Source organism: Sciurus vulgaris (genome assembly GCF_902686455.1).
Source record: "Sciurus vulgaris genome assembly, chromosome: 2".
Classification (NCBI taxonomy): domain Eukaryota; kingdom Metazoa; phylum Chordata; class Mammalia; order Rodentia; family Sciuridae; genus Sciurus; species Sciurus vulgaris.
In genome coordinates this window covers 31,215,571-31,240,986 of record NC_136462.1, presented here as the reverse complement: position 1 = coordinate 31,240,986, position 25,416 = coordinate 31,215,571, and the positions used below count along the sequence as shown (strand labels likewise).

At 44.2% G+C, this 25,416-nt stretch overlaps 1 protein-coding gene across 6 annotated transcripts in view; it reads right to left on the bottom strand.

Annotated features, from left to right (window-relative positions):
* DPF3 (double PHD fingers 3) overlaps positions 1 to 25,416 on the bottom strand; it is a 255,087-nt gene that overhangs the window by 124,986 nt on the left and 104,685 nt on the right. For all 6 annotated transcript variants that reach the window (XR_013762256.1, XM_079129846.1, XM_079129845.1 and 3 more), the window contains exon 2: positions 15,426 to 15,586. Coding sequence is in view for 5 of the 6 variants with exons in the window: in XM_079129846.1 (XP_078985972.1) it covers positions 15,426 to 15,586 (161 nt within the window). In the remaining variant the exon portion in view is untranslated. The remainder of the gene's footprint in view (positions 1 to 15,425; positions 15,587 to 25,416) is intronic.

Sequence of the window (25,416 nt, the reverse complement as noted above, 5' to 3'; positions counted from 1 at the left end):
TACTCGGGGAGGCCTGGCTCCAGGGCCTGCACAGCCAGCATTACTGGACATCCCTGCCCACCTGCCCGGGCCTTACAGAAAGAAACAGGCAGGAATCCAGTGAGTACACCAGCACCACACTGTCCCCCTACGGGAGCCCCTATTTATATCTGACCCCAGACACCACCAGAATCATCATCATGCCAAACACCCTATCAGGAGCCTTGCTGTTATCAGATAACACTCCTGCGACTCCTGGGGCACACAGTTTGGCAACCAGAGGCCTTCCAGGGGCATGAATGTTCCCTACTAGACCAACGGAGTCCATTCCTGGAGAAAAGGGTCGGGGTGGGGGGAGGCAAGGAGAGGAAGGTGCTTAAGACAGGTGACTCAGCCTGCTTTTTGCAGTCTAAAAAGACTGTCTGGTGTCCCTCCAAATAAACCAGCAAACCAGCCCGCCTTCCCCCACTGGAGCGAAAAGCCCAGTGAGGACAGGACTTCTTTGTGTTGCTCTTGTTAGAATCCCCAGAAAACTGGAACTGTGCCTGACACATAAAAGAACCCAAATACGTATTTGTCAAATAAATGAATGAATGAATGAATGAATGAATGAATGAATGAATGAATAAACTTGTTCCAGCTTCACCCTAAAGTCACAACTGTCTTCTGGAGATAAATGTGGCAATAGCAGCAGGCAACCCCACAGGAGATTGTGACTGCCTACACTTAGGACCATGGGGCTCAGAAAACATCAGGATCCAATTCCCATCTGCCACCTTCATTTTAGGGCCCTTAGGAGGGGAACTGCCTTCATTTGTGCCTTTGCAGAGAAAAAAAAAATCTATAAAAGTTCAATTGCTATATATTCATTCATTCTTTTTCTCACTTTTACCAGTCATCTTTACCCATTCATTAGGTTGGGTCCCAAGCAGAGGCAACTATCTTAGTATTAGAGGAACCAAAATGTTCAGTACCTTTATGTGCAAAGAATCATTTTGATCACAAGGTTGTTCCCAGGTTGCAAGACTGTGAGCAAGTTGGGGGTGTGATCCCTCCCCTTTGATTCTCAGAAGCTCTTAGGGTCAGAGTCTAGGGGGCTCCTGCTTCCTGGGCTTCCCCACAGTGGAAGGATCCTGCAGCTCTGAGCTCCCTGAACACAAGCTCATGAGCACCAGACTCAGGTTAATTATAGAGAAGACCAAAAAATCAAAGTAAGAAAGCTCTCCCGACCATGGGAAGTCCCATTGTGACTTCTCTTTGAAGGAAAGCATGATCAAACATTGAGAAATAGCTCAATATTTCTTGTGTGGCTCACCTCAGGACCACGTCACTTCTGATCCTATCATTCCTGAATAGATGCATTGATTCTGGGTCCCTTCCAGATGTTCAGGACACCTCTGAGGTGGTAACCCACAGGATTTCAGGGAAGACCAAGTACTGACTACTCGACATCCCAGAAGTGGTCATACCAATCCCCATTCATTTCAGGTTACTGATACTTAATTCAGATTGAAACCAAACTCATCTGGAGAACTTCTCAAAATGCCAATGCCACAAATTCATGCCAGACCTATCTAACCTGAATGTAGGTAGGCAAGGAAATTGGGAAAGTATTTTTTTAAGAACTTTATAGACTGCTCTGATGTCTGACAGCACCTCTGGATGTCTAGGCAGTATCTAGTATCTGCATGTTTTCTTGTTGTACCAAGACTGTTTTAATGCCTTTTTCCTGTAGGATCCCAAGGAACCTTGTTTTAATTGCCAGGTACTGTAATTAATTGCCAGCTTACCTGACTGTCTCCCCTACTGGCTTTATAAGATCCAGGATGGCAGGAATCATACCCACCTCTAGTATCTCCAACACTTAGCACACCGGGTTTACCAGGCACATAAAGGAGGAGTTACCAAGTAAATTCACCCAGAACTAAATCGGACTCAGAAATACAAGAAGCAAATGACGGTTGCTGCTGCTGTTCCTGCTGACTCATTCACCAAGATAAACCATTCAAGAGGCACTCCAGAAGGTGGACTCAGAACCGAGCCCAGAGCCCACCATCTCCACCCCAGCATGACAGTCTCCATGCCTCAGGTGTCCTTCCTGTCATTTCCAACCTGACCAAAAGCAGGTAAGCAAGAAGAGACAGGTCGGGACCAGGTCTTCCCCAAAGGTCTAAGTGGCAAGAGTTGGAACCTGTCCACACTTGTCCAGGTCCTGCAACCTTCCTGAGAGTATAGTCCCTGCACTGGCAGGTCAGTAGCACAGAAGCAGCCTCGGGCCTCTCTGCTCATAACTGCAGGTCCCCCCTCCTGGACAGCCAAATTGAGTAAGGAGTTTGACTGCCCAGAAGAGGGGACTGGTTTTGTTTCATTCTTTCTCTGGTAGATTGGAGAAGTCCCATGATGCAAAGGAAGAGCATATGCCTCCTGGACAATATCCCAACACCTGTCTGAGCCTGTTCCTTAGCAAAAGATAAAAGCATCTGTAACATCTAACTTAGGGGACTGTCATGGGGATTCACAGGTACTCAAGAGGAAGCTCTCCATACCGTATCGACTTGACAAATGTCAGTCATCAGTTATGATGAGTTAGCTGACTCAGATGAGTCTTAGACTCTATGCCCAAGTGGTATGACAAGGCTCCCACCCTATCTGCCCAGGTCACTCTTTGTCCCTCTGGCCATGAGGGTGGAAATAGGCTTCTCTTTGATGTCTGTTTTGAATCCACCTCCACCTTGTCTCAACAAGCAAACGGCTCCAGGAGCTCCCGTGGGGCTCCTTGCCCACTTTCTTGCCCTCCTCACTAAGCTGACAGGCTCCAGGGTTCCTTCATAGGCCAACGCATTCGGCCTGGAGTTCCACTTATGGAGGGAAGAGCAGAGCCTCATGAGACTTATGTTGTTTATCTCATTAGAACAGGAGGCACATAACTCAAAAGCCCGAGTGTGTGGAAGATGGAGGAGGGAGGAGGAGGAGGATGGAGTCACAGCTGCTGTCAGGGAAATTAACCTTGAGGAGTGAGCCTGAGGCTAGGGGTGGATATGGAGGAGGGGAAGCGGGAGGCAGGAGACAAGAGGGGGGACCAGTCCTCCCTGGTAACCAAGGCCACGGCTACCCTTCCACTCACACACCCCACTGAGCAAGCTGCTTTTCTGTTGCCTTCAGCTGCAACTCCACTGCCTGTGCAAAAGCACAGGGATGACAGGGACAGACAGAGAGAAGGAGAGAAATGTGCACCCTTGCTGGGAGGACCGGTTCCACAGAAAAATTTGGTTTGATGGACTTGATGCCTAAATGGTCAGCAGATTCCAGACAAATATCTTGTTACACGTGTTGGTCAAGTTCGGCAGGTGGGTTCTGACAGAGAAAGCATGAGCTATGAAGGATTCAGAAGATGAAATGGCATAGGAAAGAGAAGGAAGAATGATCTGTGGAAGAGGAACAGCAATTGAAGTGGAGAAGAAGTATACTGGAGTGGCTTCCTCTTCCCCCGGTCAGAGCCGAACTGTGGAAGTTCAAGTCCACTGCAGGGAAGGGCTCTCCCTACAGCATCCCAGAGAGGTGACTCCATAGCTGCCACAGAAGCTTCCCTACAATGGAAAACCCAATACGCCACAGGAGCCTGTGCCACTGTTGGCCAACACTTGTGACAGAGATTCATTCCCTCTGCCCTTATCATGAATCAAAATCTACCTTCCTGAACTTAGGCCAATTTGTCCACTCTGTGTCCCAAGAGTACTTGGAAATCATCTGCACCCCAACCCTCCATCTCATATATACCCACTTGAGTTTGAAGAGGAGCCAAACAAGAAGCTTCAGAACTAGAAAGGAATGGGACAAAGAACCAGCAGTGACTCCACCTGCTTAGAACCAGGTGACAGGATCAAAGCTCCAAATTAAGAATGCAAATGCTGCTACCCTTTCATCATCCGTCCCCAGACCCAGCCCATCCCATACAGGAATGGGGTGGCCCAGGAAACTCCTTTCCAGGCCATCAGAGCCATTTAAAGAGCTTCTCCAAGGCTCACTCCCACCATGTGTCACCACAGTGGGTCATTAACAACCTCCATGGGTATAAAGAGATAAATAACCTACGCTGGCGATCTTCAACAAGACTGGGCATACGAATAGCATATGTAGTTACTGAACTACAAAACGCTGAACCAGAATATCAGAGACACCAGTTGTCGTGGAGAAAACTCCCACATGGGGAACTTTGCACCAGAGCAAATCTTATATTTATATTCTCGGGGCTTGCCTGGCACATAATAGGTGCTGTCAGTGTTTGTGACTGAAAACACCAATTTGAACCAACTCTAGAGAGCTGAAGGGATGAGTCACGGGCCCTAGGTAAGGCTTGCAGAGTGTGCAAGATTATGTCACAAGCACTCACACGAGGGGCATTTCCCTGAGCACTGTCCTCCCCTCTTCTCTCAGCTTATCTAAGAGTTGCCCTGCCTTCAAGGGCCATCTCTTCTGTGAAGCCTTCTGGAACCATCCCCAGAACGACTAAAGTCTAAGCCCATGGCACCACATTCCTGGACTCCGCTGTCTCCTTTTCTGGCTCTCCAACCATCGTCCCCTTCCTGCCTGCTCTCTCTCCGCTCCCCCTGAGTAGCTCTCTTGATCTACAATTCAATTCCAGGGTCTCTTGTGCCAAGACTGCCCTGGCAAGGTGGACCACTGCCTCTTCTGGCCCAGAGGTTCTCAAGCCCTCAATGGTCCCATTACACCCAAAACCAACACAGTGACAATGGCTAACATTTACTGAGCTCTTACTCGGTACAAGGTTAGCACCTCACACACTCTTACCTCATCGTGGTGGAATCCCACGAGACATTTAAAGGCTGAGGAGAGAAAGGCTAGGGGTGGCCAAGTCATACAGCTCCTAAAGGGCGTCTCGTCCACAGCCCTTGCACAGAACCTACCCACTACCCAACCTAAGTCCTCACTGAGCCATCCCATTGTTTGCCTAGAAATGACAGAGTCCTGCCCTTGTAGTAAAACAGTTTCCCACACCAAAGCCACCAGGAAAACAGTCTCCAATCTACATACCCACCCTCCCAAACCAATTCTCACAACACATCACATCACATCACTTCACCAACTTCACCAACTGTAATTGCTCAGAGAGAAACGCACCTTGGTAATACAGAAGCACTGTAATAAGGCAGAAGCAGAAAAACCACCAGGACCTACTTTCTAAATTCATCAGAGGAATTTTTTAAAGAATAATAGGATTATAATATGAGCTTAAAAGTTATTGAGTCTGACCCCTACCTGATACAAGAATCACCTCTATAACATCTCTGGCAAGAGCCCCCCACCTGGTTCTCTGTTTCGATAATTCCAGTTCTCACCTTGACATGAAGCCGCCTACTATAATGTTGAAATATTCTGATGTTAGAAATATGCCTACCAATCTCATCCACTGCTGGTGGGAATGCAAAGGGCACGGCACCATGAAGAAGAATTTGGCTTATCTAGCAAAACTACATATTTCCCTCTTTGATCTAGCAATTCCACTTCTGGGAATCTCTATCACAGATTCACATGCAAAAATATGAAAGTATGTATTCATTGTATATTTTATACTCTAAAAAGACTGGAAACAATACAAATATCCATCTATAGGAGGCTGGTTAAATAAACAATAGGATACATACACAATGGATTATTAAGAAGCTGCTGGGGGTCGGGGAGGAAGGAAGGAAGGGATTAAGGAAGGCAGGCAAGCTCGTGGGAGGGAGGAAGACAGGCAGGTGGTACTCATTTGGGTACCTACATTCTTTGGTTCATGGGCTGCTATGATTTGGATATGGCCTGAGTGTCTTCCCCAAAATTTCCTGTGCTAGAAGCTTAGTCCTCAGTGTGGTACTGTTGAGAAGTGGTAGAACCTTTAAGTGGGGTGGGGAGCAGGTCTGGTGGAAGGTGGTGAGGTCATTGAGGACACCCTCAGAAAGGAGAGACGTAGTTCTCCTGGGACCCCACTTATTTCCTACAGGAACAAGTTGTTATAAAAAGAACAGGGTGCCTGAATCCACCTTACTTCCTGACTCGCCAAGTCCTGTCTTCCTCTCACACAGTCTCCCACAATGATGTCATCAGCTGTGTTGTGATGTAGCCAGAAGGCCTTCACAGAGCTGAACAGATGCTGGCAACATTTTCTTGAATCTCCAGAATAGTGAGCTAAATAGACCTCTTTTCTTTATAAATACCCAGCCCCAGGTATTTTTATTTTATAGCAACAACAATAAAATACTAATACATAGCTCCTACATCTATTGCATCACATTGACCTCTGCTTCCATCATTACACTTCCTGGCCGACCCTGACTCCCAATTCCCTCTTATGAGGACTCTTGTGATTACATTGGGGCACCTAGATAATCCAGTATAACCTCACCATCTCAAGATCCTTAACTTAATCATATCTGCAAAGTTCCTTTTTATATGATGTTAACATGTGTACACATTTCATGCATTTAAATGTGAATGTCAGGAAGGGAGAACATTATTTTGTTTATGATGATGAAGCCAAGCCTTTGTCCAGAGAAGCAAAGCAGTGGCCTGGGTGGGTTGGGAGTGCTCGTGCCAAGCACAGGCTGTAGCTGAGGAGCCTGCCATGCGAAAGGGGCCTGTCACAGGACAAGCCAGGGTCAAGAATGCCTCACAGTGCAGCCCTGAACCTCAAGCATCCTCCATCTGAAAATCTGAAGACCTCAACCTCCCAGTTACCCACACATGGCAGGAAAACCAAAGTGGCCCAGACTGAATGGGCTTGCAGGGCTAACCAATAGCTTTGGTACTTTTCCAAACCCGAGCATGAACGTGAAACAATAGCACTGACCCAAGGGCTATATAAATCCCTAGACTAGCACACTCCAGTGGCAACCCTACCAGGGACTCCTCTAGCGCTTGTTTCTACTCTTCACACTTGAATAAACCCTACTCTTTTCACTCTTGCCTTCCATTGTCCTGTAATTTCATTCTTTAGATTTGCGAGAATGTGGCAATGAGCTGCTGGAGTCTATTGCAATGCTGCAGGGTACAGCCCACATGAAGAGCTGCAACACGCCACTCAGTAAGAGCAGAGAAGACTCAGGCTTTGCAGGCTGGACCCTCTGAGCTGATGCCAGTAGGCATCCCCTGCTGTGATTAGCTGCTAACACTAAATCCAGCTTTCTGGTTTTTGGGGCTGCAGAGGCCTACAAGTTACACAGACTCCACCCACCAACAAAAGATGAGAATGGAGTTTCATCTCCAAATCCAGTTTCAATGATACTATTGAAAAGTTCTTATGCTTTTCATGAAGTAGAACAATATCATGTAAAGGTTAACTGCAATTAGTTAGTGCTTAGTTATAAGCACTAAGTAATCACTAGAAAAATGAAACAAGAGTTTTATTGAGATAAAATGGAATAATAAATTCAACTGACTAGAAGGCAGAAAAACATGATAATGGGAACAAATAGAATAAATAGGAAAAAAATTATTGATTTAAACCTAATTATAATAATTATTATATTAAATGTAAATGGTCTAAATAACCAATTTAAATAGGCTGTCAGGTTACATTTAAAAAGCAAGACACGACTGGGCATGGTGATGCATGTCTGTAATCCCAGCAATCTGGGAACCTAAGGCAAGAGGATCACAAGTTCGAGGCCAATCTCAGCAACTTAGCAAGATTCTAAACAACTTAGTGAGACCCTGTCTCAAAATTAAAAATAAAAAAGGGCTGAGTATGTGGCTAGTGGTTAAGTGCCCCTGGGTTAAATCCCCAGTACCAAAAAGAAAGAAAGAAAGACACAACTACAGCCTGCAAAAAATATTTGCATCCTATTTTGGTTCACGATTTCATCAGTTCCAGTTCATAGTTGCTTGGCCCCATCACTGTGGGTTTGTGGTGAGTCAGAACATCGTGACAGGAAGTGTGTGGTGGAGCAGAAAGCAGAGAGAAAGAAAGAGAGGAAGGGTCCTGGGACAAATTATAATCTTCAAAGGCAAACCCTCAGGTAGGCATGGTAGCACATGCCTGTAATCCCAGCTACTGAAGAGGCTGAGGCAAGAGAATCACAAGTTTGCCAGCCTGGGCAACTTAGCAAGACCCTGTCTCAAAATAAAATTTAAAAGGCTAAGTGTAGCTCAGGAGTAGAGCACTTGCCTAGCCTACAAAAGGCCCCAAGTTTGATCTATAGTACCGGAAAAACAACTCTATAGTTCACTGTTAGAGCACTTGTTTGCATGAGGCCCTAATAAAACTTCAACAATATAAACTCAACAGTATAGAAAAAGGATAATACATCATGCTAAAGTGGGGTTTATTCCTAGGAATGTAATGTTAGCTTAACATCCAAAACCCAATCAATGTAGCTCATCATATTAACAAACCACCAAAAAAACCACATGATCACCTCAATAGAAATAGAAAATCCAATAACTATTCCAGATAAAAACTCTAAAACTAGAAATAGAAGGGAGATCCCTCAATTTGATAAGAAGAATCCACAAACAACCTATAGATAACATCATACTTATTTAAAGCAAGAATGCTTCATCCCTAAAAATTAGGAAGAGCATAAGGATGTCCATTCTCTCCATTTTTGCCTAATACTGTACTGGATGCTCTAGACAGTGTAATAGATAAGTAAATAAAAGTCACCATATTAAAAAGAAGTAAGTTTTCTTAACTCATTTGTGATCTACTATGCAGAAAATACTATGGAATCTACAGAACTGAAAAGTTCAACAGGGTCAGAAAATATGAGATAAATATTCAAAATCAATTGCATGTCTGTATACCAGAAAATAAAAATCAGAAATTGAAATTTTTAAAAATTCCTTTGTCATTTAAGTACTGGGTTGGGGATATAACTCAGTAGTAGAGCACTTGCCTAGCATATGCAAGACCCTGAGTTCAATTCCTAACTCCACGAAAAAAAAAAAATTAATCCTATTAATAAATGGAGGATATGCCATATTCATGGGTTAGAAGACTCAACTGTGAGAATTGTCAGTTTTCTCCAGATGGATTTATAGATTCAACACAATCCCAAACTGCCAGCAGATTTTTGGTAGAAATTAATAATTCGTAAAATCCACTTAGAGGTGCAAAGCCTTAGAATAGTCAAAATAACTTACAAAAACGAGAACAAATTCGGAGGTATAACATCCCTGATTTTAAGATGGATTATAAAACTACAATAATCAGATATTTTGATAAGACTGTGAAGAGGGGCAAGTAGATCAATGAAACAAAATTGAGTCCAGAAAGAGACCTACATACATGTGGACACCTAATTTTTTTTTTTTTAGTTGTTGATGGATTTTTATTTATTTATTTATTTACTTACTTATATGCGGTGCTAAGAATCGAACCCAGTGCCTCACACATGCTAGGCAAGCACTGTACCACTGAGCCACAACCCCAGCCCTCTAATTTTTGATAAAGGAACAAAGGAAATTCAATGGAGAAAGGCTAGACTTTTCAATGAATTATGAATATCCATCTGCAAAAAAATAAACTAACTCCTACCTCACACCATATACAAAATCAATTGAAAATGTAAACCTAAATAAAAACTAGAATGTGGGGCTGGGGTTGTGGCTTAGTGGTAGAGTGCTTGCCTAGCATGTGTGAGGCACTGGGTTTGATTCTCAGCACCACATATAAATAAATGAATAAAATAAAGGTCTATCAACATTTAAAATAATATTAAAAAAAAAACTAGAATTAGAACACTTCTAGGAAAAACAAAAGTGAGAGAAAACCCTTACATTGCATTAGGCAGTAAATTCTAAGATATACCAAAAGCACATTTCATAAAACAAAAAAGTGATAAATTGGATTTCATCAAAATTAAAAACTCTGCTTCTTAAAAGAAATTATAAAGGTAATGAAAATGTAAGCCCCAGACAGACTAGAGGAAAAGATTTGCAAAGCATATGTCAGATAAAGGTCTTATACCTAGAATATACAAAGCACTACTGAAATTTAATAATAAGAGAAACAATTCAATTTAAAAATGGACAAAAGAATTGAGCACTTTACCAGAGAATAAATGAATGGAAGGTATTATGGTTTGAGTATAAGAAAAGCTCATACAGGAGGTAAAATGATGAGAATGTAAGAACAATAACTTAAGCAGTGGGTCAACTCATTTAATGGATTAACAATCTGAATGGATTACTGGGTGGTAACTATAAGCAGGTGAAGCATGACTTGAAGGAAGTGGTCAGCATGGGTATGCTCTGGGCATTATATATTTTGTCCCTGGAGCACACAGCACACATGTCTGTCTGTCTGTCTGTCTGTCTGTCTGTCTGTCTGTCTGTCTCTCTCTCTCTCTCTCTCTCTCACACACACACACACACACACACACACACACACACACACACACACACCCTCCCCACCATGATGTTCTACCTCACCTCTGGTCCAAAGCAATGGAGTCAGCCAACCATGGACTGAACATCTGAACCCTTGAGCCCCAAATAAACTTTTCCTCTCTAAGTTGTTCTTGTAGAAATGAAAGCAAAGTCCATAAAAAAAAAAAAAGACTTATATACAAGCATAGTAACTTTATTTATAATAGCCAAAGCCTAGAAACAAATCTAAATGCCCATCAACAGGTGAATGGATAAGCAGAGCTACAGTCATGCAGTAAAAGAGCTCTCAGCATAAAAAGAAATCAATTATTGATACATGCTAGAACCTGGATGAGTCTCAAAATAATTATACTAAGTGAAAGAAGCCAGCTGCTCTTTTGCCCCTTCAAAAAGAAGCATGTAGTATATGTATGATTCCAGCACAGAGAGCAGGTCAGTAATCGCCTCAGGGGAAGGAGTAAGAAGAGAGGGAGCTGATTACAAGAGATAAAAGATATCACCCTGGATATGTGGATATGTTCTATCTTAGTTGTGGCAATGGTTTCACAGGTGTATACCTTTAAAAATTTATCAAACAGTACATATTAAATACATACACTTTATTGCATATAAATATACAGATTGAATATCCTGTCTGAAATGTTTGGGACCAGAAATGTTTCAGACTTGAGTTTTTCAGATTTTTAATTATTTATATAGACTTTTTGAGTATCACTAATCCAAAAATCCAAAATGCTCTCAAAGCCAAAACTCAAAAGTTTGAATCATTTTTTTTTAAATAAAAAAATCAATTTCAGAAACTTTTGCTTCTGAAAACAGATAAGCTTTTCCATATTCCTCCCACTAAGTCCGACTACATATTCTGGACATTATTCATACAACAAACATAAGGAAATACTGAAAGCATAGGGTCCAAGACTTAGCTAGGGATCCTGAGACCTGAGGAACAATAGGATGGTAGGTTCCCTGAGTATTCTTTTTGCATCATGTAACCGGGACCAGGTACTGGAAAAGTTGATAATCTGAAAACATCCATAAATGCAGGTCAAAAAATGCCCCAAGAAAACCCTGCTTGCTCACTCTCTAACTAAAGGACAAGGAAAGAGACCAAGATAACCAGGCATCTCAAACCTTTACTGGGCCAATGTCAGCAAAGGCCAAGAGAGAATCAGACACACCGAGGTGTCACTTGGGGTCTAGCGGAAGCTTGAACTCATGTCTCTAACCAGCAGTGACAAGGCACTCCCCCCACAGTGGGGTCCAATAGAGACCACGTGAAGAACCTGGACTTCCACCCCCATCTACAACCACAAGGAGCATCTCCTCTTCCCCCCAAGCACAGCATCAGAGAAAGTCTGCTAAAACAGAAGATTTAAATAACTTCTAGAGTCTCATAGCCTAATGGCCGAAATGTCCAGGACTCAATCAAAATCATTCATCATGTGAAGAACCAGGAAGATCTCAAACGAGAAAAGACACAGATACCAACTATAAAACGATGCAAATGCAGTGGACTTGAATGAAGAAGCAGTGAAGTTGAAGAGAAAATGATAGAAATCACCCAGTCTAAGCATCAGAGAGAGAAGAGACAGAAAAAGATGAATACAGCATCAGGGACTTGGAGGACTGCCACAAAAATCTGACATTGGTTGTGTTGGAGTCTCAGAAGGAGAAAGAAAATAGAGTAGGGTTGAAGATATGTATATGGGGGAAAATCACTAAAACTTTCCCAAATGTGGCAAAACGTGTGTGTGGGGAGGGGGGGGTGTATTCACAAAACTGAATAAATTTCAAATAGGGTGAACCCAAAGAAATCTATGCCAAGACACATCAAAATCAAATTTATCAGCCAGGCTGGTGGCGCACACCTATATTGCCCGCTACTCAGGAGGCTGAGGTAGGAGGAAGGCAAGTTTGAGGCCAACCTAAGCAACTTCGTGAGGACCCTGTCTCAGAATAAAAATAAAAAGGGCTAGAATGTATCTCCATGGTAGACAAGTGCTTGGTTAAATCCCCAGTAAATGTTGAAAACAATGAGAGCACATTGTGGACAGCAGACTGTGCCCGGCTCTGCGTTACTCCATGATGAATAGAACAGTAGTTTTTAGGCTGTGCCTAACTCTGAGTTACTCCATTTTATAATGTGGTATTTTGCCATGAGTTACTCCATTTTGAGTCCAAGTGCTGAGGTAGAATGACTCTACACTTTGTACAAGTAAACAACCACCATCTGCCTGGCCATGACCATAAGGCACAAACTGATATATAAATTAATTTTGCTAATAAAAATGACCACCTGTGAACTTATCAAATGAATCAGAAGCAAATGAATACATGGGCGTATCAGACTCATTTCAGAAAAATCAGACCCATGAACTTATCTAACACACCAGACCACCAAATGAAGCCAATCCCTTACCCAAGGCCCATAAAAGGAGGAGCACCCCAAGAGTGGACATGGTGACACTGACCCCATCACCTGGTCACTCATCAGGAGCCTTACCCAGAAAAATCACCTCGGTGATGAAACTCCAAATCCCTATCCCTGAACCTTAGCAGAGCATGGTTTCTTCTGCCCACGATAACCATGAATAGCCCACTTCAAGCTGACATCTGAAGCTGACACTCTGAAATTACCATCTGTCTTGACCCTGGCCTAGAATAAGTTCCTGCACTTTGACAGTTCTGGACCCTCAACAAGTTCTTCGGCTGGTTCATAATATTATCTGACCACAGTGACTCTCTGCATTTGCTATTTGTCTGCTTTTGCTCTCAGTTCAGCCTCCTGAATCCCTGTGGTCATCTTAATCCTTTCTTCTTTCTTTCTTTTTTTTTTTTTTTTTTTTTTGGGGGGGGGGGTAGGTACCAAGCATTGAACCCAGGGGCACTTAACCACTGACCCACATCCCCAGTCCCTTTTTCTTATGTTTTATTTTGAGACAGGGTTTCCCTAAGCTATTTAGGGACTTGCTAAATTGTTAAGATGGCTTTGAACCTCCTGCCTCTGCCTCCCCAGCCACTGGGAGACAGGCATGCACCACCACACCCAGCTATCCAGTGTTTTTTGATGTGGGAGAAAAGAGACCCAAACTGAAAATTGCTAAATATAAACTGTGTAAAACTGAATTGAATGGGAAATATCAGTATGATTTCATAATGTTTTCCCTGTTCAAAAAAGAAAAATATTTCTTAGTTCTGCTGGCTGAGAAGACCTAGAAACAATGACCATCCCAGAAGCAATGAACAAATGCCACAGTCCACGGTCTCTAATAACATTTCCTACACAAAGGAACTGGGGTTTCTTAGAGAAATTGCTGATTCCAGGTCTGCGGCAGGAAGTACACAGGCGAGCTAGAAATATTTTGTCCAGAAACTAGGGAGCTGGGAGGCTATCAGAAACTACTGGGGGTGTTTCAAACCACCAGCTCTGACCAAAACCCCTCCTGGACAAAGACGGGACAACATAAGCATCAATCAGAAGAATGGCAGCCATGGATTCAAATACATCAAATATGCGTAAGTCTCAGTTCTCGGAGGTGCTCCAAATAACTTTATTGATCGCCTTTGAAGACTATCAGGGAGCCTACTCATTATTCTGAAAACTGGTAAATAAAGGGAAAATCAGTTATTCTGATTTTCTTATGTCAACTGTACCTCATAATAGCCAAAATTTTAATGAGGGGATGTTTTTCTTTATAAAAGTTGTAGTGCTAATAAATGAAGAAATAACAATGGCCTCGAATCGAATGTCACCTTTTTTGCAACTCTTAATGGGATAAGGAATCTAGACAATTATCATCAAGGGCTGCTAACATCAGTAAAAGAGAGATAACCAGACCTTATGAGTCTCCTGATGACAGCACACTCTACCACTTAGGAATTGTTCTTGCAAAAAAAAAAAAAAAAAAAAAAAAAAAAAAAAAAAAAAAATGAGCCTGAATAAGACTCTAGACCTAATTACCAATTCATGGGAATAACACCATAGGGATGCCATCAGCGAATCCAGGTTCTGGGAAACCCTACCGTGCAAACAACCCAGTTTCTTCAACAAATAACATGAAAAGAGGAAGGAGAGACAGAGACAGAAACCTACAGATTTTAAGAGACCTAAGAGACATGTTGGCCAATTGCAACATAGGATTCTACTTGGGTCCTGATTTAAACTAGAGGGGGAAATAAATGCTGACCAAATATTTGATGATATTAAAGTATCACTGGAATTGGAACGCAATCATGGGTTGATCTGGGTTTTTTAAGTCCTTAACATTTAGAGCTACGTTAAAAAAAACGATTATGAATGACATAATAATGTCCCACATTTGCTTCAAAATAATCTGAAGTCAGAAAGAAAGGTGGCAGGTATGTATGAATGAAATGAAATTGTCCCCCAGTTGGTCACTGGGTTACACAGGAGATTCATTTTACCATTGGCTCCATTTTTATATGGGTGTAAAGTTTTGCAAAATAAAAAGTTTTTTTAGATAGACCCATATAAAACCAGAAAACTACATTCCTGTATTTCTTCCCTAATCTCCAAAAATGGGTCTTTATTCTGTTCTCCAGAGACTAGAAGACTAGTGTCATGGTAATAATAATATAGGAACATCGACAATAATACCCTGCATTTCTGGAGGACATACCATGTCATGAGTTTTCTTAAACCCGTTCATCGACTCCTGACGAAACCTTGAACAGTAAATGCTAATGTTATCCATTAAGGAACTTAAGCGTCAGAGTTTTGGTGAGAAGCCCAGTGTCCCATCCATATTCAACTGCCGATTTTCATTTGTAACCAACACCAAGCGTGAAAGATGAAAATTGTTCTTGTGTACTTGTCTTGCCTTCTTTCACTCCCAGCCCCACATCCTCAATGACCCACACCAGCCTTGTCTCCTTCCTTGGAACACCTTCCAGGGGCTATAAAAGCAGCTGAGTGCCTTGAAAGCAGGTGTAGCTTGTCTCTGGGACCCTTCTCCGCTGCATGGACACCCAGAAGTTGGGTCCTCCCTCCAGACTGGGAACCCACATGCACGCATGTCGGAAGTGGCATGGCTCACCTGGGCCTCGGTGCCTCTTCTCCATCCAGATGTAGCAGTTGTTCTGGGCCACCCCCGTCTGTGAGTCCAGGAAAGGGAGACGCACGCTGCGCTCTGCACACAGCCTCGAGTTGTAACTCCGGCAGTGCTCGATGGCTTCCTTGTAGAATTGGTCCCCGAGCCTGCCGGGAGATAGAAAACCAAGGACTGAAGCCAGGAAACACCAAAACACACCCAGAGGGAAACTGATGTCCCCTCCTCCCTCTCTGGGAAGAATCTGCTATGGTATTTTGGTTTGGGGGGGTGTACCAGGGATTGAACTCAGGGGTACTCGATCACTGAGCCACATCCCCTGCCCTATTTTGTATTTTATTTAGGGTTAGGGTCTCACTAAGTTGCTTAGCACCTCACTTTTGCTGAGGCTGGTTTTGAACTTGCGATCCTCCTGTCTCAGCCTCCCCAGTCACTGGAATGACAGGCATGAGCCACCATGCCCCCAGCAAATCTACTGTTTTGATGACCAACGCAATGAGCACCAAGAGCCTTGCCAAGAGGAAGAAGATAACGGCATCAGGTCTCTACCAGATTCTGTTTCCCAACCCAAATCTACTAGGTAACTTAGAAACCCCTATAACACACAGCAAAGGGTCCCAGGAATAAGCCAGAGGGGAAAATTGCAATTCCTGCTCTAAGAGGCACAAGGTCCCGCTCCACAATGGAGGTAGCTCTGGAACTACCTTCTGCATGGGGCCTACAGGACATCTAGCTTCTAGAATCTTCTCTCTAACGTCTCCCATTAGCCACCTTTTGTTCTCAGACCCCAACAAAGACACACTAGATGAACCCAAACCACCAGCAAAGGTACCCAGATTCCCATTACAATAGAAGAGAAATGTTCTACATAAACAAAAACTAGGGGGACAGAGAAAACAGCCTGGAAAAATAGGGGCTATTTATTATAAAGAGAAAGGGGTGGAAAGAGACAAGCACCAATCTTTTTAAACCCCAGAGTTAAATGACTTTCCCTAATAGAAAACAAAAGAAGCATTTCAAATAATACTTGAACTCCAAATAATTCAACTCCCAGAGTTGGAGACACAAATAGAAGTCCTTTATGGTTTGCAGGAGCTGTTACCTGATTAAGCACAGTAAATTTCATGTTCCTGAATATTTGGACACCTGGTAATGCTACTAACTTAACAATAGTGTCTTTTTCAAAGACCAAAAATATAACACTGATATAATTGATCAAACGTAAAAGACAAACATAATCAGTGAAATCAAACACCTAACAAATAAAACATAGGCACACGGTAGAAACTGGAAAGGAAATACAAATGTAATAACACAACCTCTGCCAGGCTCTCCCTAAGTCTCTGGGAGGGTGAGGAGGGCAGGAAGGAGAGGAGTCACAGGGGCAAAGGAAGAATCCAGACACTCGTTTGGAAGCAACAGTATGAATGTCCCTTTGTTTTGGTTCTACGTAGAATTGAGGAAGCCAAAATCTGGGAGAGAAAGTCTCTCAAGTTAAAAATAATTTATTTCTTTACCAAAATATTCAGAGAAATAAAGAAAGTAAAGTCATGGGTTGTTATGGTTTGGGTCTGTCATGTCCCCCAAAAGGTTGGTGTGTTGAAGGCACTCATGTTCAGAGGTGGGGCTTTGGGGAAGAGATTGGCTCATGAGTGGATTAATCCACTGAGAGCTTCATAACTTGATGGCATTATTAAGAGATGGTAGAAACTGTAAGAGGTGGGGCCTCGTTGGAGGAAGTGGGTTACAGGCTGGGGGTGCCCTGGAAGGGTATATCTCCTCCCCTAGCACCCCTTCCCCTCACTCTGTCCCTCCTTCCTGGCCACGAGATGACAGTCTCTCTCCGCCACACCTTTCCACAATGGTGTACTGCCTCAGCACAGGCCCAGAAACAATGGAGCCAGCCAACCATGAACTGAAACCTCTGAAACTGTGAGCCAAATAAATCTTTCCTCCTCTCAGTTGACTTTCCCAAGTATTTTGTCACAGTGATGAAATACTGACTAATACAAGGGCTTTTCTGCCAATTTTTTAAATTGCGGTACAGTACACATAACATAAAATTCACCATCTTAAACGCTTCTAAGTGTACAGCTCAGTGGTATCAAGGACAGTCCTAGTCCGTCCATTTCCAGAACTTTTTTCTTTTTGCAAAACTGAAACTACTTTCCCATTAAACAATAACTTCCTTATCCTGCCTTTCTCCAACCCTGGCAAACACCATCCTACTTTCTGTCTCTGATTTTGACTCCTGTAAGTTCCTCATAGAAGTCACATACATAAGACGTACACAGTATTTGTCTTTCTGAGATGGACATATATCACTTCATATAATATCTTCAAGGTTCATCATGTTATAGCATGTGTCAGAATTTCCTTCTTTTAAAGGCTGAATAATATTCTATTGTGTGTGTGTGTATACACACCATATTTTGCTTATCCATTCATTGATCAATGGACCCCTGGGTTGCCTCCATGTTTTAGCTACTATGAATAATGTTACAATGAACTTGAGTGTACAAATGTCTCTTCAAGCCCTTGCTTTCGATTCTTTGGGGTATATACCCAGGAGTGCAATTGCTGGGTCATATGGTAATTTCTATTCTTACTTTGTTGAAGAACAACTGTACCGTTGTTCATAGTGGCCACACCATTGTACAGTCCCACCAACTGTTCACAAGAGTTTCAACTGATGCACATCTCCCCCACCACTTTTTAGGAACCAAAATTTTTAATAGTCCTTTTCATATGACTTTTTAAAAGTCAGTGGGTTAAATTCTAACAAAGAATTCAGAGAAAATATCTTCAGATGGGAGAATATGACCATGGACATCTCTGAGACATCATTTGGAAATTAATTGTTGCATCTGGAAAAATAAAAAAATTAAAACCTTTGCTTCTTCACCTCTAAAGATGGTCACCCTCACAGGGAAGGCAGAGCATGCTCAGAAAGTGTTCTGGCAGTTACAAAAACAAACTATCATCAAAGTATAATAGTCACACCACTGGAAATAAATTGGGGAGGGGAGATGAAACCCATTAAGATGCTATAAAATGGGCCAGGCGCAGTGGCACACGCCTGTAATCCCTGCGGCTCAGGAGGCTGAGGCAGGAGGATGGTGAGTTCAAAACCAGCCTCAGCAACTTAGTAAGACCCTAAGCAACTCAGTGAGAGCCTATCTCTAAATAAAATACAAAAAAGGGCTGGGGATGTGGCTCAGTGGTTAAGTGCTCCTTGGTTCAATGCCCCAAGGGAGTGGGGAGAAGATGCTATAAAATGGAACAGCACATAAACTGATATAATCTAAGTTGGTAACTAGGATCACAAGAGTGACCAAAAATGAAGACCTCTTTTCAACAAAGTATTCGCCTGTGACACACCAGATTGAATGCATCCTTCTGCCAAGTGTAACACATGGAACAGAACTTTTATAGGCAGCTCTGCAGCTCTGCCCAGGCAAGGTGACATGGCTCATCCAGGGCTTCCTGGATGCTCCACAGCCTTCCACGAAACAGCAGCCAGCCACACCAGCCACGTCACATGGATGAGAACTGGCGAGAGCACCTAATGGACAGACTTCCCATGATCTTTTGACAGACTACTAAAAAGATGTTAACCTCAGAAACTCTGCTGAGAGAGTGTGTGTGTGGGAGAGAAAGAGAGAGAGAAAGAGACAAAGAAATTGACCACCAAAGCTCACGTAGAACAAAGGGTTTCCATTTGCTGGAAACTCACTCCCAACAGCTTTGGCCCAGATGAGAGGAACAAGAAAGCAAACTTGCAAAAAAGGAAAAGTGAGGCTGGCCAATATTTGTGCCTCGCACCAAATGGAACAGAAAGTCAAACAAAGTGGCACACCAGGCAAAAATTAATTTCATCTTAAATACTTTCCACTTTCATAGTATGCAGTATTATTAGTAACAAGGCATGCCAGGGTAGATGTATGTTTTTAAATATAATCTTTGTGTGAATGATTCCTCTCTTAGATAAACAGAAAAGATTTCTGCACACTGAAACAACTGTCTTAAAGACTAGAGCTGCAAAAAGGTGACATCCAACAGTCCCTCTTCTATCATCTCCAGAGAAGTCACTTTTGAACAGATCGGGTGTTGGCAGAAATTCGGAAACAAAAGTTAAAAGCCTTTTTCAAGATGTGGGAGGGAAAAAAAAAAAAAAAGACTTCAACCTCCTTGATAAATCCAAGCACTTCTCCAAAAGTTAATTAGCCAAAATCTTCACAGGGCTTACTGCACTCTCTAGAAGAAAATCAATGGCCAGGTCTCCTGAACCCGTGGAAAGCAATTTAAACAGGAGAAAGGACAAATGTCCTTTCTAATATGGTATTTCTTTAAGGAAAAAAAAGAAAAAAGAATCCCACAAGGATAGGATCCCAGGGTGACATTTGCATTAAAGTTGCAAGGGGCACAGGGAGCAGGGACAGGCTGGCAGCAAATGACTCATTTTTGTGGAGTTGTGACCAGCATGCCCCGGGCTGGGTCAGGGGAGGACCAACCCCCGCCATCACCTGTCGGCACCAAACTGAGGGGGCCAGATTACCAGGGGGTGATGGATGTCCTGGGCTTGAGGAAGCTGGCACAAGGCAGGGTAGAATGATGTCCTCATCAACAACTGACTGCAGGCTACTCAAGGCTGCAATCAGAAATGTGAAAGGCAGGGGGACAAATTGCTGGGCCCTGCACGGCCTGCTGGTTGGAGCAGCAGCAGCTGCCTGGATCTAGCAGGCTTTGTTAGGGGTGGGAGTCCCTTCATAATCCCACCTGGAGTGAGGGAGACATCCTAGCCCTGAGAGTTGGATGTTCCTGCGAGACATTTCCAGCGACCCTCCTTGAGCATACCTGTGGGGAGATGGATTCCATGGGGCCAAAGATGACTCAGAGTGGGGAAAAAAAGAAACTTCTCCAAAACAATTGACCACTAGGCTCCATACATGATTTTTCAGAGCCTATCACAATCCCCTCTGGGACCCTCTGATCTTCCGACCTCCTGCTCTGGCGACAGAACTGCTCACTCAGCTTCCGAGTCCACTATCCTGAGATGCCAACCAGACACTGGGTTCCTCCCTTTCACAGTCCATTTGGTTGTGTCCAGACCCAAAGGCAGGTGTCCCGACATTTCAAATAGCAAATTTCTCACCTCCTGCCAGCAGCCTGTTCCCTCCCTGAGACTCCACTCCTCTGGGGTCGGGGTAGAACACCTGGGGAACACTGCTCCCCATCCACCCAGCAAGCTCTCCCTGACCCTCCCTTGACCTTCACCCCATCGAACACTGAGTTCTTTCATTTTCTCTCCATTCTCACTGTAAGTCATGAGCCCCCTTTTGCTGTAAAAACAGGACCTTGGCCTGCCATCCGTGCACATGAACAGAGATAAGCAGAGATAAAGAGAAACCCGGGCCTGTGGCAAGATTTCTGGTCCCTCCCTCCCCTGGTGGTGCCTCTTCTTCTCTGTGGGCACCTGGCTTTCCTGCCATCTCTCCCAGCTGCCCACATTTCCACAGCCACCCACAAACACACATTAAAGCTCATCCACATCAATATGCTCACTTCCTGCTATTTGTATTTAAACACAGTTAACTGTAACTGCGGCATGAAACGCTTTGTGTCCTGTTCAGTTTTTTATAACTGGCAAGCTAGAGGCAATGTTGGCAAGATGGGGGAAACTTTTTAGTTTCTTGAAGATACACTCTTCCTAAAGTGACCCTTGAAAAGAAACCCAAGTTTGAGGACATAGCCCTCATGATAGGATGAGGGCTCATATAAGAAGACACTTTCTCCCTCCTGCCCCTTGCCCCCACCTCTCTCTTCTCTCTCTCTCATTCTCTCTCTCTCTCTCTCTTTCTCTCGCAGCCATATGCAAGTGATGGGGAAAGAGCTCTCACCAGAAACGTGACCATGACCGTGCCGGCACCCTGATCTTGAACCTTGAACTTCCCAGCTTCCAGAACTATGAAAAATAAATGTTGTTTAATCCACCTAGTCTATGAAATCTTGATGCAACATCCACACTTAGGGTTTCCAGATGTTTCAAATAGGTAAGGCTAAGAAGGATAGGGGAGACAGGGGAGGGATTCCTCCCCCGTCTTATCTTCTTCCAACAAAGACAGTAACACTACTACAAATGTCAGATTCAACTCAATTCAATGGTTAATATGCGTCTTCCCTCCTAGACTCTAAGCCCCATGAGGGCAGACACCACATCTGCTAGGCTACTGCACATAGCCACTCAGGCTGGGCACCAAACATCTCCAGGGGTGCCATGCACATCAACCCCAGTGTGAACAGCACTGCCTGGAGTGGTATAGCCCAGCAGCCTTGCATACCTGAGCTTTTTACTGATTCACCCCAGCATCCAGCACAGAGCCTAGCACATAGCTGATACCAAATAAGTTTTGTTGCATTGAACTTGACAGCAACTCATAACCCACACCCCTAAGGGTAGGCATTTCAACCAGAGTCATAAAGCATATGCGACACGCATGTGCAGTCTTCAGTGTCTGTTGCTCATGCACACTGGTGATTTAGAGCACATGGCTGTCTGCTGCAACTTGGGTGGGGGATGTCTGCAGTCTCTCTAGTTTAATCCTCATCACCCAGCGCCTGGGTTATTGCAGCCATCTCCTGTCGGCAATCACTATAGCTCTCCTCTTATCCAACCTGGCAAAAAGAAATCTCCCTCAAACACAGTTATTAGTCTTTCACTCCTCAGTAGACAACTCAAGATGGCTCTCAAGGATGCCCCAATTCCTCTGCCAGGCTGCTGAGGCTCTCAGAGAACAGCAGGATAGGACAGAGAGGAAAGACTGGGTATCAGGCAGGTCTGAGTCCAGCTCTGCCACCTATAGGCTGCACAACCCTGAGCCAGGTCCTTGGGTAACATCGCCTCTACATCAGGTCTGTGTAAGGATTTAATGAGATGGACCCTCTGGCACTCAGACATGGATGCTTACATCAACAGTCATTCCTTTCTCCTTCCCACGAAGAACGGTATTTTCTGCCACATGCGGCGATGACTCTGTCCAGGTAGGTTGGTCCTCTCCATGTGGCACACATCCGTAAAACATTCACCATGGCAGTGACTTTGAGGCTATCAGAAACCCCACTCAAACCTCTGTCCCAAGGCAGCCAGATCACCAGGGCTGAACCTTAGGCATCAGAGAGCAGAAGGGCTGGAACATGACAACCCCAGCCGTCCCCGCAAAGTCTTCCCTAAGTGCAGAGATTGCATCTGGCTCAATTGCTGCTCTATCCCAAAATCCAGCACAGAGTTTGCCATATTGGGTTGAGTGATGAGTGAGTGAGTGAATGAATGACTCAACTTATCATTTCTCATCTGATTTCCCACAGGTATGAAGCAGATGGTCCTGCCCTTGAACCCCAACAAAATACTTTTCCCGTGTCATCCTCCCACCTGAAATCCCTGCCTTGTGTCCTAAGCCTGGCTGATCTAGACTGGTTAAGCCTAGCTTAAGTCCTGCCTCTTCCGGGGAGCCTCCTGGGTTCTCCCTGCCAGGGGAATTTGCGCTCTGTCTTCTGTGAGCCACATTACTATCCCCCATGCTTTGCCAGTCTCTGCCATCCCCTCATCTCTCCCCAGTCAGTTAGACTGCGAGTGTCTGGAGGACAGGGACTGAGAGTTATATACCTACCTGCACCCCAACCACACTGCCCTGGGAGTAGAGTCCTACGATAAATATGGCTGATTGAGATGTCACCCATCCCTAGCAAACCAATGGAAGAGTCACCATTGAGAGATGCATGAGACCCTCTTTCTCCATAAGAGCATAGGGTGTGTCCATCTGGCTTCTCCAGATGCCCTACAGATCACATTCCCCTGTATTTCCCCATCTCCTTCTACCAAGCGTGGTGGCACATGCTTGCAATCCCAGCAGCTGAGGAAGCTGAGGCAGGAGGATCACAAGTTGAGAGCCAACCTCAACAGCTTAGCAAGGCCCTAAGCAACTTAGTGAGATCCTGTCTCAAAAAAAGAGGGGTAGCTGGGTGTGTGGGGGGCTCAGTGGTTAAGCATTGGGTTCAATGCCCAATACCAAAAAATAAAATAAAAATTTTTTAAATATTTTAAAAGGTCAATTTAGCTCTCACAATTTTTCTTTCTCCATCTACACCACTCATGGCACCCCAAGAGATGTCACAGAACAACCAGTTCCCCTTCTCCGAAAGCCTCTGCTGATGCAGGAAATAGTCCTCTGTGCTTGTCAAGAATGCCACCACCCCACTCTCCAAAAGACTGATCTAGGCAGTGGCTTTTGAGAGAAATCAACAGGGGTTGGGCAGCTGTGAGATTCAGATTCTGGATGTTCAGAATATGATCGTGACATCGCAGATGGCCCAGTGACTTACTGCTCTAAGGAGAACTCCCTACCTTCTACAACAAGGGCATCAGCAAGAGGTCCTTGTCATGCTCTTCGGCTGCCATGTTTTCATGGCAGAGCTGGAAAGTCCAGTTAGCTGACTTGGTTTAATTCAGCTGGTTTTGTTCCTGTTGGAAAACCTTCAGGCAACTGGCATGGATTAAACTGGCAACACCAGCCTAACCTGCAGACGAATCTCTCAGAAGTTCTCATGCCTGGTACAGTGTCCAAGAGGTCTGATCGAGGCACATGCATGCAGCAGGCCCTGACATCCTTGGAGTACACATTCTGTCCCTAACTGGGACTTTCATAACATCCCAGGAAGGGCACATTGAGCTATCCCTTGTGAAAGCCACGTCAGACAAAGAATTTGAACCCGAAAACTCCCATCATGACTCCAGTGCCACTCGGCCTCACGTTCAGGCCCTCTAGCCCCAATAAATCCCTTTTCCGGCATCTACTCTGGTGAAGACTTTTCAGGGACTTATTATGCAAAGCTGCCTAAGCAAGACAGAATTTATATTGAACCTGGCCATGATTTCCGAGCTGCCACTTGGTGTTCTGATGACATACGCATCTCGGGGTTGAAGTCAAGGGGCTGCCAAGGACAGGAGACAGGAGGCAAGAGAAAAGCAGTGTGATTCCTTCCAGTAAATAATGGAGTGTGAGGGCCGGCAAAGGGGGATGCTCCGGGGAGGAAGGAGACTGTGGCTTCTCTTGTATTCAAGGTTTGCCTTTCAAATGGCATCCAGGCATGACAAAATAAATCTCTCCTGTGGAGGCTAACGAAGGTATAGAACGCAGCAAAGTTCCAAAAAAGGAAAACAAAACAAAAAATATATATCCTGCTTTATCTAAGGTGACTCATACCTAGAAGGAAAACACCCACCCACCACAGAAACTTCACCGACTGAGAAAGTATTTTTAGTTTCCCTAGTTCACAGACCAAGTCCTTTCTGAAATCGGAGCCACAAGCACCCAGAGGTTGTCCCCTGAGTGTGATCACCATAGAAGCAGGCCGTTGATTAGAGAAGATTCTTGGACAAACAGCCTCAGCCCCCATCTTTGCGGCTGGAATACATGGGCCTCAGTACTGCTCTCCTGATAAAGGGAATACTGGTCTGGCATTTAACACAGCCACAAAGAACACGTTCTCCTATAGTCAATTCTCTGTGCAGCAGCCCAGGTGATCTTTTTAAAATAAAAATTGGACCATGGCATTCTCTCTTCCTTAAATCCCACCCAATATCTTCTCAAACTCCTTCCCACACTATATGCCCATGGATACCTTTCCTCCTCCATCTTGTCACGTGGCCCCCTTGCCCATGGGGGCCAGTGCACTTCTTTCTGTTCCTCTCCTAACCCAAGGTGACCTCACCACAAGACATTGGCCTATGCCATCTCTACCCGCCATGCACGCCTCCAGGATCTTCCTCTGGCCGACTTACCAGAGAACTCTTCCTATCTAGAGGAACCTACCCTGTGCCACTCTTGCCCTGTCCCTTCCTATCTCATATCCTATTTTATTTTTTGTAATACTTACTTCTAACAAAAAGTTTCTCTCTGCCTGATGATCGTCTCTACACAAC